Raw genomic sequence first — 15602 nt, forward strand, 5'->3', positions numbered from 1 at the left:
CTGATCTTTTCGCGGGCGAACCTGGTATGTTCGGGCTTGTTCTGGTACCTAAATTTAACAGATTGGCTGTTTTGATGTGTGGTGAAGGTCTGAGGGGACTATTCATGGCTCAGCATGTTGGTTCTCATTTCTGCAACATATCAGAGTTCTACCCTGGAACCTGGAAGGCAATTTGGCATTCCGCGGTGTTTACCGTGTCTTCGGACGCATGCCGACTTAGGCCAGGCTTTCCTGTACTATCAGAAGTCATATGTTGCCTGGAGTGCATACTCTTGGGGTCAGTGGCACCTTTTCTGTTCAGGTTTCGTTAGGAGCAGGTTTCTGACTGCAATTGTTTACAGGAAAGACTCACTTGTTGGTCTTCTCTATAAACCGTCCTGATGGACATTATGCTGTTTGCCCAGAGCGTTGTTGGCCTTAGACGTTCTGCCTTACTCCTTTGTGGTATTGCAGTGTTGCAATCTTTCTGACTAGCCTCTGCAGCCTATAGGTCTTTCAGAGCACTATTGTGGTTTCCGTCTTTGCATAACGTGATGGCTCCACCTTGGTTTTGTTAACGCCTGGCCAGCCTCCACTTAATTTCTAGCTCGCTGGCAGGGTTATTGGTGGGATATCTGCGATCTGTGTCTCCCGGTTCTCTTGGTGGGTCTCTGTATCGTTTGCCTCTGGGTCATACTGCTTTTTGGTTGCTGACATACCTTTGTCACGCTCCAAAGTTCTCTCGGTTATAGCCTTGAGTCTAGGCCTGCAGCTTTTCCGGACTTCTCGGCACTCTCCCGCCCATCTTGGAAGCTCTGGGACGTCCCCATGGTACTGTACTCAGCGCCCCCTATGGATGATAGAGAGAACAGGATTTTGGTACTTACCGATAAATCCCTTTCTCTGAGTCCATAGGGGACGCTGGACACCCTTCCTGCGCTGCTCTCTCTTGGCAGTATGGTTGTATACTTGGTTGCCCCTGTAGTTCCAGGTAGCTGGGTGGCTTTAGGACCTGGTTGCATGGTTTCTTTGCGTTGCTGTCCTTTTTGCCTTTTCCTTTTTTCTGTATGGTTATCTGTACATATGAGTGTTTCTGAAGTTCCTATTTTACAGCGGTCCCTTTATCTGACTGTCTTGCGTACCTCATTCTCTGTTGGTCGCGTTGCCGTCTATCCTCGGGCACAGTTTCTTAACTGGTCTGGGGAGGGGTATAGAGGGGTAGAAGCCAGTAACACACATTTAAAAATTTTAAAGTGCCGGCTCGCCTGTTCACCCAATCTATACCCCATGGTACTATACTCCAGCGTCCCCTATAGACTCAGAGAAAGGGATTTATCGGTAAGTACCAAAATCTTGTTTTTGGATAATGTAAGCAAAATGTAGAATGTAAAGGAGATCCTTTGTCATTCATATGTGTGTATTTGGATTAACAAAATTTCTATAGTTCCATGCTTCTCCCTGAAATGGATGCATTAAACCCCTTCACATCTGAGCTTATTTATGCACTTTTTTGATTAGTCACATTCAGGGGCTATATACCAGCCCTGGCGTTGTATTGGCCGTACGCGAAACTAGGGCGCTAGGTCATGGCTCATAAGATTGTGGCCTCGCACTATTCCGTGTGTCTCTGTAGGCTGGGCAGCCAAACAGTGTGTCGGGAGGTTGAGCTGCTCGGCCAGACTCTGTCTCCATGTTCCGGGCAGCTGAGCAGAACACCAGGAGGCTGCGCTGATCGGCCAGTCCTGATATCTGTGTGGCCCGCCTTGCATTTGTCAGATGGTCAGTAAGGCCCTGGTCACATTCCAAACACCAATAATTCATTTTGCAATATTCACACAAATTATACCTTGTTTTGTCAGAAGTCTATTTGAGTTTCTGAGAATTACCATTAGTTTGCTTATTTCTCCTCACAAATCTAATAAAAATGGGCAAAAAAGTGCAGTACTTTCCTGTATCATCCAATCTGGGGAACACTGTAGAGAGTGTGGTCCTGTAGGAGTGGTGCTTCTGCAAACTAAACTTGTTTGATGCTGTCTCCCCTCTACATCACTCTACCATCTTGTTATTCTGTTTCTTAATAATCAAGCGCACAGGAGAAATCTAAGTAAAACACTGAAATGAGAACATACTCCAACAAACAGTGAAAACCAAACGGAGTGAAAGAAGGGATGGGAACAGTATAATGTCCCCCAGGAGGGATTCAGAGAAATTGATTTAACGGTTCATACCAAATAAAGTAAACTAAAAGTATATGTGCATATTCAGTTTCAGATCACCACAAAAAAATATTTTGTGGTATTTACTCCGGCATTAGTCTACCTTTTTTTTTTTTTCTTTTTTTCACGTTTTCAGAATAAAAAAACGTTTTCGTTTTTCAGGGAAACTTATAAAATATGCAGGAATAATATGGTCACTCATAACATTTTGTAAAATAGACAGCCCACTGCATAAAATGAAGGATGTCCTATGTTTGAAGCTGGTGTGGGGAAAATCTGGGCATTAAGCACTGCCACCCCACCCATTTCTGGGTTTGCAAATTGATATGGGACCTAATTGAGATCTGATCGCTGGGCTGCGTTTTTTGCTGCCCTGCGATCAGATAGTCGCCGCCTACATGGGGAGGGTTAAATCGCTCTGCAAGTTAGCGATCGCATGTATTGCAGAGCTGCAGAAAAGTCAGTTTGTACAGTCTCTGCGCAGCCCAGGACTTACTTATCCAGTGCGATTGAGTCCTGCTGATTGGGACTGGACTGACGTCAGACACCCTCCCTGAAAACGCTTGAGCCCGCCTGCGTTTTTCTGGACACTCCCTGAAAACGGTCAGTTGCTACCCACTAACGGCCTCTTTCTGTCAATCACCTTGCGAACACCCGTGCAAATGGATCCTTCGCACCATCCTCTCGTTGACCGGCGAAGCCTGTTGTAGCCGTACCACACACCGGTGCATTGTGGTGCATGCGCAGTTCGGATCTGATCGCCATCTGTGCGAAAACGCACAGCAGCGATCACATCTGAATTAGGCTCCTTGTCAGGTGATCAGCAGACAATTTTCTTTAAAGATATGCCAGTCCCTTTTCTATTGGGTGCCTTCAATGAGATTTCATATTTTAATAGTTTTCAGTCTCATTCTTCTCATATTAGTTATATCCAAAGACAGCAAGGACCCGGCTCAGTGCTTCAGCTATCTCTTTTCTGAATCTAGATATCCTATTGCTTGCTAAAATTATCACCAATCGTTTCAAAGTCCTTTTACCTAACATCATACACCAGAACCAAGACTTCTTCCTTTCACAGGTTTGTAATGTTTGAGATCTGTGTCTGAGCCCTTGGGTCCAGCAGAAATAGGAGTGTGAGTGAAGCTAAAAGATGATATGATGAATTGTCGATTCATGGATCGGATAAGGTAGAAGTTGAGGTGCTTAAGGGTGTCCTAGACAATCCAGGCAATGACAAGGTTCCCAGACTAAAGTTTTGAACTAGGTTACAGGATTGAAATTGTAGCCGTGAATACATGGAACTGTTTGTAAGGAACTAAATCTCCAGGCCAAAGGCACTCAAGGCTGGAACATAATACTGAGAACTCTGGTAAACGCACTAGGGAATTTAGAGCTGCATAGTACCGTACCTTGTATAGAAAACCCAGAACTCACAACTAGCGTTAGGAATGAGAATCACAGGAGCCATATCGCCCTGAAACCCACACCCCGGCAATTAGCCTGGAATAATATTCTGAATACAAGTCGCAGAGCTGAGAGTGGGAATACGATATCTAGGACCACCGACTGACCCTGCTGGAAACCGAAGACCACCACAAACCAGGAATCAGACTCCTGAAACTCAGGATCAACCTTTAGGTATAGCATAAGTGAATCAACTGAATCACTAGCCCGTGGAGTTAGCCTGTGTAGTCGATGTAAGCAGCAGCTGCAGGAGTCACTGTTGAGGATATTTGCAGTAGATGGTAGACAGCTGAGCACACCAGTGGATAACAGCAATAGGAGAAGGAGTGTGTGTGCAGCTCTGGGCAGCAGGAAAGCTAAGTATTGTCTCAAACTGAATGGATGCTGGTAGTGAGCAGATAGCAAATAGCTGGCACTGGTTTAGCTAACAGGTGAACTAGTACAGCGTGGAATAAATGGGTGAATAGGGTAAGCCAACAGGAGTGCATATCCAAAAATAAGCATCAGGAGATTGCTTACAGAACAGGTACAGAAGTAACTGAGGCCTGGGGACCAGTAACTATCCCAGAAGGAAGTTGTTGCTCTGGCAATTTGGAGCGGATAGGAGCAGGTTTAAATTGAAAGTGGTGGCACCTCCTAGGCTGTTGGAATCATGTGAGCGCAGCTGCATTTTAGAAACTGGTTTAGAGAGTCACATGGGGAAATCCAATTTGGCCGCACCCATGCAGTTGGCTAGTTTGTTTATACCCATATCTGGAGATAATAGGAATGCTGCAGCAGACCCAGGGATTTGTGTACAGCAATGATAAGACAGCGCCAGGTATGGTATGTTGGTCTTAGACTCATGACACTTCCTCTTTTATCAGGTTTGATCTTTCGTTCAGATGCCACCCCCCTATCAACTGATGCTGAAAAAGATAGCTATGACTAGCTCTCAAAGATCATGATGCTATATGCAAACCAATCTGCTAAAGTGAGGACTCTTGTATTTTTAATGATACCCAACAGGAGTGCCCTTTGTTCCTCTTTAATAATCAGGGTAAACATCGATATCCAGTGTATTAAGATTGGAAGTGTAGAGCATAAGTGACCCTGTTTGCCCATGATCTTTTGTCTACAATCTCTAACTCTGTAATTTATCTTCCAACTGTATCTGCAGTATTTACATACTTGGACAACTACAATTTTAAAATTTAATTCCTCGATCAATGGCCCACACATTTAAAACACCTGAAATTTACCTTTCATACATCTCCCTCATATTTAAAATATTTAGTGATTATCATAGCTAGAGTTAATAAGGGCCTTTCTAGATCCAATTTTGAGCCAGCTCTCAGAAAGGTATACTCTGAATTAAAATGAAAATTGGTAAAATCTTAAAATGTCTTGATTTTGGCAGAGGGAATATTGTTGTAATGAATATCTTGCCGAAAAGTCTCTCTATTGCAAATGCAAATTTATATTCCCCCTAAATTCTTTATTGATTTACAGAGAATTGTCTGGAACTTTTGGGGAGGTAAAAAGCCAAATTTAAAAATGGACCTATTAGTATGACCTAAACTTCAGTAAGACAAAGATCTACATGTTGGTCAATTGTTGGAGCAGTACCACATTTTCAAATATTCAGGAAGAATGTCATTATCTTTGCCAGTTAATGAGAAATAATGTTTTAAGTAGAGGTCTCATCTATTTTTTTGAAGTGTTCTCCAAGAACTATCAAACACTTGATGTATCTTTTCAATAAGATATTGGTGGAAAAACAACTAAACCACTAATCTAGATTTCATGAACGCCTAATAATGGGATAGAATTGTTTCTGGGCCATTAGGAAAAAAATCGCAATATAGCCATGTCTGTTCCCAAAGTGTCCTATCAATTAGAACATATTACACATTTAATGAGATTTTATAGAATTGGGGCCGGACTGGCACTTTTGGCAAATGCTCTGCTCGGCTGGCAGAGCAGCTCAGCCTTCTGGTGCTCTGCACGGCCTTCCGGCATACAGGGACATGCCACTAAACCAAGCCCCCGTGAGCTGTGACCTTGCTCCCTTGTTGCACATGAGACAATGTCAGGGCCATTATAGATCCCCAGTCCGTCCTTGTATAGAATCCTGAGTGTTCTACGTAAAAATATTCTCTGGTCTCTCATATACATGTGGTGGTTGCTCCATGCCATACCATATTTGGTGAGCTTATTCTTAGTTCACAACTTTTTGGCAAACGATAATTGATATTTCTAAGTAAGTCATAGGAGACAATTTTCCATCTGATCCAAATGTAAGTGAAATGCCCATAAAGTGTTCCCAAGACATTTGAATAACACTGCAAAAATAATTATCCCATTTCATTTGAAGATGTTTGCTACTCCACTGATATGTGATTGGTTTAAAAGACTGGATATGGAAATGGACGATATCGCTCTTGCTGCTATAGAGTGATATTCAGATAGCAAACTGGTGTGGACTCAGATGATTATCTTGTTAATAGTGCCACTTTATGAACAGTAGAGCCCACTTTATTAAAGCTCTGCAACCCAGTGTTATTAGTTATTCTAGACTTAAACCCACCCACCTATCATCACCGCTTCTTCCTCTCCACCTTTCCATACTTTTCCTCCTTCCTTGTGGTGTTTATTGTTGATTAAAAATGTGTGCAATTATCTGTATTAATACTGTGTGCCATATTTTCTGTATACAACCCTTGGTTTTTAATAATATTAAAAATAAAAAAATGAAACAAAAGTTATCAGATTTAAATTTTCAAACCATATAATTATTATTGAAATGGCAGTTATAGATTACAGCACCGGTATTCCTGTGTACTAGGTTTTTCTAAATGTTTCTTTTGTTCAGTTATACCCGATAATTGTGCTACACTGAGGGCACAGAAATCATGGGGTCAGGCCCTTTTTGATTAGTTTTTGGCACCATATCTGGTTACCAGAGCAGGCAGTAAACCTAGGCTGGTCAGTGTGGACCATGCCGGGGTGTAAGGCATTTCTGAACACCAATTGAGACTATACCCATAAAGTTGAAAGTTCTCTCGCATAAACAGAAAAATTAGAAACCCTTTAACTGTATGTACGGATTTCAAAGTACTACTTTCCTCAATTTACCATTTTGAATTAAACCAAGAATTTTAAAGAAGCTCCATCCATAGAGCAAGGTGTAATTAATAAAGTCATTTATTTATTTGATCTAAAATATATATCAAATATAAACACTCACAATATAATGTTATGTATTAACGCATTAGCCACAACTACCTTCAGCTGAAAAACATGTAAATCTAATATAAAACCAATCAATTGGTGGAACCCTTTTGTTTATAAAAATTAAAAGGAGATTGATACCACAGCTGTTGGTAAAAAAAGAAAAAACTCAAGAGAAAAAATAAAAATATTAGTTTCAAATATTCTAGTCATGGACATTTATTGCACCTTCAGATGATTAAGACCATGCTGCATATACTTCCAGAGAGAGTTTTATTCAATGATTTATCACTCCAACAGTTCATGAATAAATTACCCCTCACCTGTCGCTTTGAAGGAATCCAGGTGGATAACAATACAGGGGTTAAAAAGTCTCAATGCAAGAGTTAATATCTCTGGATATATGGAGTCATATTATTAGGTACCTGTAATGAAACCAAAGTAACGGAGCCTGCCGCTTCCGCTGTTCACAGCCGATGACCACTCGTGTTTGCGGAGACAGCTACACTGACGCCGGCTTGTCAGTGTGTAGCGCTGACCGCTGTGTGGGACTGGACAGATGGAGCCTGTCAGCTGTGCAGCACTGGGAGCTGTGTAGGGCTGGAAAAGACTGAGCCTGTCTCCTTGATTATTTGCAGCTAGGATCCACTCGCCTCTGCTGCGGCAACCGTTTCCAATAGATAATGTAAGTGCTGGGAGTCCACTAGGTTTCTCTGGTGCAGAGGTCCAAAAAAAGTAAAACCAGGGCACTGCTTGACGCGTTTCTCAGCCTTATTGATGACTGTTTCATTCTGATGAGAAACGCGTCAAGCAGTGCCCTGGTTTTACTTTTTTTGGACCTCTGCACCAGAGAAAACTAGTGGACAAGCCGGCGTAGTCCACTAGTGTAGCTGTCTCCGCAAACACGAGTGGTCATCGGCTGTTCACAGCGGAAGCGGCAGGCTCCGTTACTTTGGTTTCATAACAGGTACCTAATAATATGACTCCATATATCCAGAGATATTAACTCTTGCATTGAGACTTTTTAACTCCTGTATTGTTATCCACCTGGATTCCTTCAAAGCGACAGGTGAGGGGTAATTTATTCATGAACTGTTGGAGTGATAAATCATTGAATAAAACTCTCTCTGGAAGTATATGCGGCATGGTCTTAATCATCTGAAGGTGCAATAAATGTCCATGACTAGAATATTTGAAACTAATATTTTTATTTTTTCTCTTAAGAGTTTTTCCTTTTTTACCAACAGCTGTGGTATTAATCTCCTTTTAATTTTTATAAACAAAAGGGTTCCACCAATCGATTGGTTTTATATTAGATTTACATGTTTTTCAGCTGAAGGTAGTTGTGGCTAATGTGTTAATACATAACATTATATTGTGAGTGTTTATATTTGATATATATTTTAGATCAAATAAATAAATTACTTTATTAATTACACCTTGCTCTATGGATGGAGCTTCTTTAAAATTCTTGGTTTCTTTCTGCATTTATTGAGACTAAATAAACAGAAGAAACCAATCTGTGCGCAACAGGATCACTTTTAAATGTATTGTTTTATTAATAATCCAAAATATGGATAGAAAAATAAGAATATGGATAGAATATATAAATATAATTATAATACTTCAGGAGTGACCACACAAAGAAAATTATATATATTAAAACAATTTAACACAACCAGATTCTAAACCATCTGGATCATATGAAAAAACCCCGCAAAGATATCACAGTAGTTAAAATCTGAACTCTTGGTATATTAATCAAAATGGAATCCCTAAATCAAATCACAATACAGTGCACTGATTCAATAATTATAAAACGTCCACATAGGCTGGCCAGCCTGTAATTAAATAGGGTGTATTTCACCCAAGGGTTCTCCAAGAGGATCAGTTATTTGGTCTCTGACATAATACTGTGATTAAAATGAAGAAAGGATCATTATAAAGTAGGTCATCTGTATACCAACCAAATGAATGCCGTCAGTGTATAACGAGTGTCTCCTCCAGCCGAGGAGGTAAATATCCTCCCCGTGCCACCGATGTATGGAGCTGTTTAATGGAGATAATTTCAGCTGAATAACCGTCTCGTGCTGTCTCTTGCACCCGCACTGGTTCCCTTGTTGGGATCACCCGAGACCTCAACAAGGGAACCTTTCCTCCTTTCTTCATTTTAATCACAGTATTATGTCAGAGACCAAATAACTGATCCTCTTGGAGAACCCTTGGGTGAAATACACCCTATTTAATTACAGGCTGGCCAGCCTATGTGGACGTTTTATAATTATTGAATCAGTGCACTGTATTGTGATTTGATTTAGGGATTCCATTTTGATTAATATACCAAGAGTTCAGATTTTAACTACTGTGATATCTTTGCGGGGTTTTTTCATATGATCCAGATGGTTTAGAATCTGGTTGTGTTAAATTGTTTAAATATATATAATTTTCTTTGTGTGGTCACTCCTGAAGTATTATAATTATATTTATATATTCTATCCATATTTTTATTTTTCTATCCATATTTTGGATTATTAATAAAACAATACATTTAAAAGTGATCCTGTTGCGCACAGATTGGTTTCTTCTGTTTATTTTGTTTTTCGGGGGTCAGCAACTTTCCCTCTTTTTACCAAATTGTGCAGCAATAGGTAGTTCTCATAGAGTTGAAGGTACGGGCGCCCATTTACCTTGCTTTATCTCTTGATTTTTATTGAGACTAAGCAACTCAATATAAGTAGCTGCAATCCAGGGAGCAGGTGCAGGTGGCTAGCACTCACTTGTCATTATTTGTGTGCTTGTTCCGGGTTTTTCCAGGTCATACGCTAGTGCCCACTTTTTCTGTACTTTTGGCATTTTGAATTAAATTTACATCAGTCAGTTTGTAATTAATAGTCATTTCATAATCTGAAAATGTTTGTCCTACTCTTGTACTCTTAATGTGTCCTTCTGTTAACTGTGGCCTAGGCATTAAAATGCCAAACAGAAGCAGTGCAATTCATTCCCAACTTTAAGATTTGAGAAAGGCAGTTAAAACATATTATGGTGTCTGTATGTGAATTTCTCCATTTAAGATGGTCCTTCCAGTACATGGTTCAAACCAGTAGTGTCTGTAACGTCCCCACTGAAAGCTATTGTATTTGGACTGTTATTTATTGAATGATAGTGGATAGAGCTCTAATGTTTACTGTATTAGTGTTCGCTTCGTTTAAACTGTTTTTTATATAAAAGAATGTGTTCTACTGTTTTGGATTAGGTTATACTGTCGTCGTATTATGTGGTAGCTTCAGTTACACATTGTGTGTTCTGCCATGTGAAAGTGAGACTGAGCACTTATTCATGACAAAGGGAAGAATACATCAGGCCTTATACTGAAATTTGTAGTTGGTCTGTCAGTACAGTCCGTCCTCCAGAGGACCCCATTCTGCTCTTCTGAACGGGTGTGGTATGGTATGCCGGCGGCCGGGCTCCCGGTGCCCAGCATTCCGGCGCCAGAAGCCCGACCGCCGGCATACCGACAGCGTGGCGAGCGCAAATGAGCCCCTTGCGGGCTTGCTGCGCTCGCCACACTGCGGGCACGGTGGCAGGCTACGCCATGCGCCATGCTATTTACTCTCCCTCCAGGGGGGTCGTGGACCCCCACGAGAGAGAAAAACTGTCGGTATGCCGTGCTGTCCGGCGCCGGTATACTGTGCGCCGGGATCCCGACAGTCGGCAACCTGAAGACCACCCCTACTGAACATGTGTAGTTTAACCCTGTTTTGTTTTCACTAAATCGCAGGTTCTTAAACTCTGTCTCTCATTACCCCACACAGTGCATGTTTTGCAGGTCTCCTCACAGAATCACAAGTGAAATAATTAGTTCCACCTGTGGATGTTTTTAAAATGTGTCAATGCGTAATGAGTACCCCTGTGCACCTGCTGGATTACCTGGAAAACATTGACTATTTGTGGTTCTGAGGACAGAGTTTGAGAACCTATGCAGTAAACCTACTCTGGTGCAATCAGTGGTGGAACTACTCCTGTTGCAGGGAGCATTGAAGCTGCTTTTTGATAACATTACTTTTTGTCAAATTTACAAGCATTTTTATCATTTAGTTCTCCCTTTATGCATGCACTGTGCCCAGGAATCCTCTGACCGAAAAACTTGACATTTTTTTCGGAATGATTCTGGTGTATGCAGAATGTGGAATTTGTGGGGTGTGCATATATGACTAAAGTATCTTAAAGGATTATCCACTTTAGTGTGATAACCTCCCAGAAATGAAGCCTTCTCTGAGTAGACCGCACCACCCAGTTACACGTGGTTTGTGGGTGTTTGACACTTGGTTCAAAGTATTGTGCTGATTTATCCACTGGGGGAGATGTTGCTACAGCAGGGATTTTATTTATTTCCTTTTGTTAAATGCAAATTTAACGGACTACTGTGCAAAATCGTTAGTAATTTGATGGTTTTCCCTTGTATATTAACAGGATGCACTGGTTGATTCTGTGGATAGCCGAATACGTCAACTTGAAGATCTGGAGGCCGCATTTGGAGATTTTTGTGAAGATGATGGTGAAGAGACTGTACAAAGATGGTCGTCAAATACTGGGTATGGATTGTAAACACGTGTATCCCTTAGCAAATGAAACTTTTTTGCATGAAAGTTATCTTAATAAAAAAAGATAACATTTGACCTTATACACCCAATAAGCATAAAAATCAGTAATAGGGGAAGGAGCCTGGGGAGAACCACTTGCCCTTTGCTTTGGCTCAATAGTTAACTATGCTGTTGTCCCGTGTTGTTTCAATTTCATATAACACTTATGGTATCTAATAAATTATTAACAATAGTGAAACAAGTATACTAATGACACTTTAATAAGTATTTATGGCAATTACTATTAATTAACCACTTGCAAATTGCAGTTTAACCCAAGAAATGTGCATGTCTGCTTTAAATCCATAGGAACTATGATATTCGTGTCATTAACGCTCTCTGCACATGTTATATCTGTCCCCCCTGCAGTGCACATGGTTTTGCCCAACTGCTAACAAATTTGCTGCTGTGATCAACTCTGAGTTAGGCCCCTTTTGCACAGATTAAGTTTGAGATATGTCTGCTATCTTTGTACTGACTTCTGGGTCATTCCATGCCAGTTCACCCAGGCATGACACCCAACGACTCGGATTTTCATGATACTTTGTACACTTGATACTACCACAGAGCTACTAACCCATGACAATTTTTTCCGCTCTAGGCCTCATAGTTTTTGAGATATAGGGGGTCAAATTTTGAAAAAAAATTCTGGGAAATGCCACTCCTGAAGCTCCATTTTTCCTGAGAGATCTCTGGAAAAAAAATCCACATCTCAGTGCCTGATCCACGTATCACTTTGAAATTTTGACCCTTTGTCAATTGAAATATGGAGATTCTGAAAAAAAAAGTGTTTTAGCAATCTCTCAACTCCAAGAGTTCATTATACTTTCCTTTATGTCATACTTAATAATTTTTTGAGTGCAAAAAAAAAAAAAGTGGGTGCAATTAGCATTATCAACCTAAGGCAGATGAGTTATCATGTCCCTTTTTTGTTTAAATTGAACCCTAAAATATACTTTAAAAGGCTTTGAAAGGCTATGAAAGAAAAATAATGGGATTTGTATTGCCTGTATGAATATTTTAATGTTTAATTATAATTAAAAACTCTCCCCTAGTCTCCAAACCTTCAAAAGTTCCCTGAAAACTCACCTCTTCAGGCTAGCTTATCACATTCCAGTACCGCTCACTCAACCTTCATAAACTTTCCGGGGTTTATGGTCTCGACAGGGTTAACGATGGGTATCGATGGTGGAGACCAGATCAGGCCCTGAACAGCTAAGCTTGTGACCCTCGCCGGATGCACTGGGCATCTCACCCCTCATACCCCGCCTACATACTCAGGCACTTTAGTTTTTGTTTGGTGCCAGCAGGAGCTGGTCACCGCTGAACAATGGGGCTGCATCAAGCAGCCCAAGCTTTAATTGTTAACTTTCAAATTATTATTTTTTTATTTGCGCTGATGTGGGTCGCAGCCATTAAATGCCTGTGGGCACACTAGACCACCAGGGCACTATGTATACTGGTGCTGGGGACATTCAGACCAGTAGAACCGGTGGTGGATGCCATCAAGGGGATATCAGCACTTCCCCAGCGGCCCCTCTCCCAGCCCAGGGCGCCATTCTGCTGCTGTCTTCCCACGCTGGGCTGCTTTTTCCTTAATGAGATGCTAGGCAGCCATTACAAAGCTCTGCAGGTCTCCGGAAACGTCATCGGAGCATTCCTGGATGCCCAAATACAACGCGTCTTACTTCCTCCAGACAAGATGGCAGCATTGCAATTACTCATCCGCAACCTACTCCACAATCAAAAGGGTCTCGATCCATTTGGCTATACAGGCCCTGGGCTCCATGGTATCCACCTTCAACATGGTGGAATTCACCCAATTTCATTCCAGTCTACTACAACGCCTGATACTGTACTTTGCAGATGGAATGGTTTTAGTCAAGCAGATCAAATCTAAGACCATGATCCTGCCTCAGGAGATTCGGACATCCCTCTCATGGTGGCTACGTGCATCCAAACTGGACGAGGGGCGACCATTCTAGGTACTACATTGGACACTTCTCACCACGGACGGTGGCGGGGAGCTGTCACGGCAGTCACTCCTTTCAGAGCTGCTGATCTCTGACAGAAAATGGTCTTCCGATCAACGTCCTGGAAGTTCGGGCAGTGTACCAGGACCTTCAAATGGCTCAGGGCCTTCTACCGTGCTCTCCTGTACAAATCCAGCCAGATAACGCCACGGCTGTGGCTTATATAAACCAGCATTCCAGTCAGACAACGCCACGGCTGTGTCTTATATAAACTGGCAAGGAGGCACTCGCAGTGCAGCAGCAATACAGGAAGTAACTCTGATTCTTGCTGGGCAGAGCTTCATCTTCTGGCCTTCTGAACAATATTAACTCAAGGAGAAGCAGACTTTCTTAGTCGACAGGATGTACACGCTGTAGAGTGGTCTCTTCATCCAGCTGTCTTTTTCAACTTCTGGTCAACAAATGGGGTCTTCCAGACGTGGATCTCATGGCCTCCAGACACAACCACACGGTGTCAGTGTATGGGGCCAGGACACATGATTCATGCTTCAAAGACGCACTAACAGTCCCATGGACTTTTTGTCTGGCCTATCTCTTCCCTCTGGTATCCCTCCTTCCCAGAGTACTACGCAGATTCAGGGAGGAGGGCTGCACGATCATACTCGTGGCTCCAGCATGGCCAAGAGGCCATTGGTTCTCAGATCTGCTGTGTCTCTCCATAAACTAGCCTATTCCTCTACCTCTTCGAACAGATCTGATCTCACATGGGCCCTGTCTACATCCAGACCTACCTTGCTTGTCTTTGGTGTGGCTCTTGAGACATCCGTCCTAAGGCAAAAAGGATTATTTCGGTGTGGTTATTCAAACTATGCTGCACGCTCGCAAACTGGCATCCGCTCACATTTATTGCAGTATCTGGCACTCCTATTTTCAGTCGTGTGCTCATTGCCACTATGATCCTTTGGTTCTTGGGATCCATTGGCATCCTGGCCTTCTTGCAGGTATGCCTTACCATGGGTCTTCGCATTGCCTCGCTTGAAGGTTCAGAAGAGACTTGCTCCCTTACAGGATGTTTGTACCTTCCTCCAGGGGGTACTCCTGATTCAACCTCCATTTGAAACAGTAGACCTCAAATATTTAACCACGAAGACTCTTTCTACTGGCCAACGCTTCCGCCCGAAGAGACTGACTTGGGAGCACTCTCCTTTCACTCCCCCTTTTTGCTGTTTTACCAGGACTGGGCGGTCCTTCGGACTAAACAGGGATACCTACCTCAGGTAGTGTCCAACGAACCAATTGTGGTACTGGCCTTCCAGGAACCCGGCCTTTCACAATAGGAAACTTCGTTGGATGTGGTCCGTGCTCTCAGAATCTACGTGGACCGTACTAGAGGGGTAATTAAGATATGATCGTAGATTTCAAATTTAGCACATCTACGATCAGTTTCTCAGGCATGCTGGGCGACGCCCAGCACAGGGCTAGTCCGCCCCGCATGTCTGGCTCTGACCCCCCCTCCCTTCCGAACGGTTACAAAAGCATCGCTTGGAGGCTATACTATTGCACCCGGCGAGTAGCTCCCTGTCAGCGCAGCTCATGCGCAGCCTAGCTGCGCTGGCAGGCGGCTACCCGCCGTGTCCCGGGTCGCAACGGCTGCGTGTGACGTCAAGCTGCCGCGGCCTACTCCCGCAACAGTCTGACACGCCTGCATTGTCCGGAATGCGCTCCGCCAACGATGTTGGCGCGTCTTTTAGCATCTCACTGGGCTTTCGGGGTGCACGAGCGCACTCCGCAAAGGACTTCAGACCGCAATCCAGTCTGAATTAGGCCTTAGTTCCGTTAGAAGAACTGATTCCTTATTCATCCTTTATTGATTCCAGAAGCGGGGCTGACCAGCCTCTAAAGAAAACGTTGGCATGTTTGCTCGTATGGCCATCTCACAGGCTTACACGCAGGCTGATCTTCCTGTTCCAAGTACAGTCTGCACACTGTACTTGCTCTGTGGGCAGCCCATTTGCTGAAAAATTATGCAAGGCTGCTATGTGGTCGTCTGCCCACACGTTTCTTAGGTTCTATGTCTTTGATACGTTTGCCTCTCAGGTTGCAACTTTTGGCTGCAA

The 15602-nt window shown here is 42.7% G+C and overlaps 1 protein-coding gene across 1 annotated transcript in view; it reads left to right on the plus strand.

Moving 5' to 3' along the window:
• C5H5orf22 (chromosome 5 C5orf22 homolog) overlaps window positions 1–15602 on the plus strand; it is a 236848-nt gene that overhangs the window by 150056 nt on the left and 71190 nt on the right. Inside the window, exon 5 of the mRNA XM_063925203.1 lies at window positions 11343–11464. Within this exon, the coding sequence (XP_063781273.1) occupies window positions 11343–11464 (122 nt within the window). The remainder of the gene's footprint in view (window positions 1–11342; window positions 11465–15602) is intronic.

Source organism: Pseudophryne corroboree, chromosome 5, assembly GCF_028390025.1.
Source record: "Pseudophryne corroboree isolate aPseCor3 chromosome 5, aPseCor3.hap2, whole genome shotgun sequence".
Lineage (NCBI taxonomy): Eukaryota > Metazoa > Chordata > Amphibia > Anura > Myobatrachidae > Pseudophryne > Pseudophryne corroboree.